Source organism: Mus caroli, chromosome 6 (genome assembly GCF_900094665.2).
Source record: "Mus caroli chromosome 6, CAROLI_EIJ_v1.1, whole genome shotgun sequence".
In the NCBI taxonomy this organism is placed as follows: domain Eukaryota; kingdom Metazoa; phylum Chordata; class Mammalia; order Rodentia; family Muridae; genus Mus; species Mus caroli.
In genome coordinates this window covers 110,944,428-110,945,504 of record NC_034575.1, presented here as the reverse complement: position 1 = coordinate 110,945,504, position 1,077 = coordinate 110,944,428, and the positions used below count along the sequence as shown (strand labels likewise).

Sequence of the window (1,077 nt, the reverse complement as noted above, 5' to 3'; positions counted from 1 at the left end):
AGTTCGAGGCCAGCCTGGTCTACAAAGTGAGTGCCAGGACAGCCAGGGCTACACAGAGAAACCCTGTCTCGAAAAACCAAAAAAAAAAACAAAAACAAAACACTGTACCATCGTGATTCTGTTCTTAGTGTCTATGTGTGTGCATACGTACACATATAAATTCATGTTTATAAAATTGAGATCATATGTAGAATCTTGCCTCTTTTTTTCCTATTTGAAGTAAATAACAGTAGAAAATATTCATGATAGAGTCTCGACATTTTAATGACCACATTGTACAAATATACTAGAATATTCAGACTGTTGCAGTTTTCTACACTGTGAGCTGGCCATGTAAATCATAGGACACCAGTGACCCCTGATCCTGAGCTGGCCTGCCTGCATTCCCTCTGCAGCTCTCACACTAGCTGTATGACCTGGGACTCATTTAGCTTCTCTGTGCCTCAGTTTCCTTATGAATAAAGTGGAGATAAAATAAAGCCTAACGGATACATTAGTGGACTTAGGGTGATTTATGTAGCCTAGGCTATCCTCAGCATTCCCTAAGGTGTAGACTATAAACTATGTTTGCTTCTCAGAAGACAGCATCCCACGGACACAAGTAGAAAAAAGGAAAACAAGCCTGTATTTTTCCAGCAAGTACAACAAAGAAGGTACCACCTTTCCCTAAGCAGAATGGGGCGGGGGCAGGGGCACGGGGGACATTCCAAGTCTTTTATGAGAACAACTTTGACAACCCTATATTTTTGTAGCTCTTAGCCCCCCAAGGCGCAAATCCTTCAAGAAATGGACCCCTCCTCGGTCACCTTTTAATCTTGTTCAAGAAATACTTTTCCATGACCCATGGAAGCTCCTCATCGCGACTATATTTCTCAATCGGACCTCAGGTTTGTGGGTCATTGTCATCTTGTCCTGGTTAGAAGGGAGATACCTAAGCTGGGTAAGAAGCCTAAGTTCAAGGTACGTTTTGAGTTTGTGATGTCAGACAAGGCCTTTCCCTTTTAGCCCTCAGAACTCTTTACTTACGCAAACATTAGACTGGATAACGGCCAACATTCTTTTTTTTTTTTTTTTTTT

At 41.7% G+C, this 1,077-nt stretch overlaps 1 protein-coding gene across 1 annotated transcript in view; it reads left to right on the top strand.

The window, feature by feature from the left end:
• Mbd4 (methyl-CpG binding domain 4, DNA glycosylase) overlaps positions 1 to 1,077 on the top strand; it is a 13,457-nt gene that overhangs the window by 7,486 nt on the left and 4,894 nt on the right. Inside the window, exons 4-5 of the mRNA XM_021164723.2 lie at positions 579 to 653; positions 753 to 887. Coding sequence (XP_021020382.1) covers positions 579 to 653; positions 753 to 887 — 210 coding nt within the window. The remainder of the gene's footprint in view (positions 1 to 578; positions 654 to 752; positions 888 to 1,077) is intronic.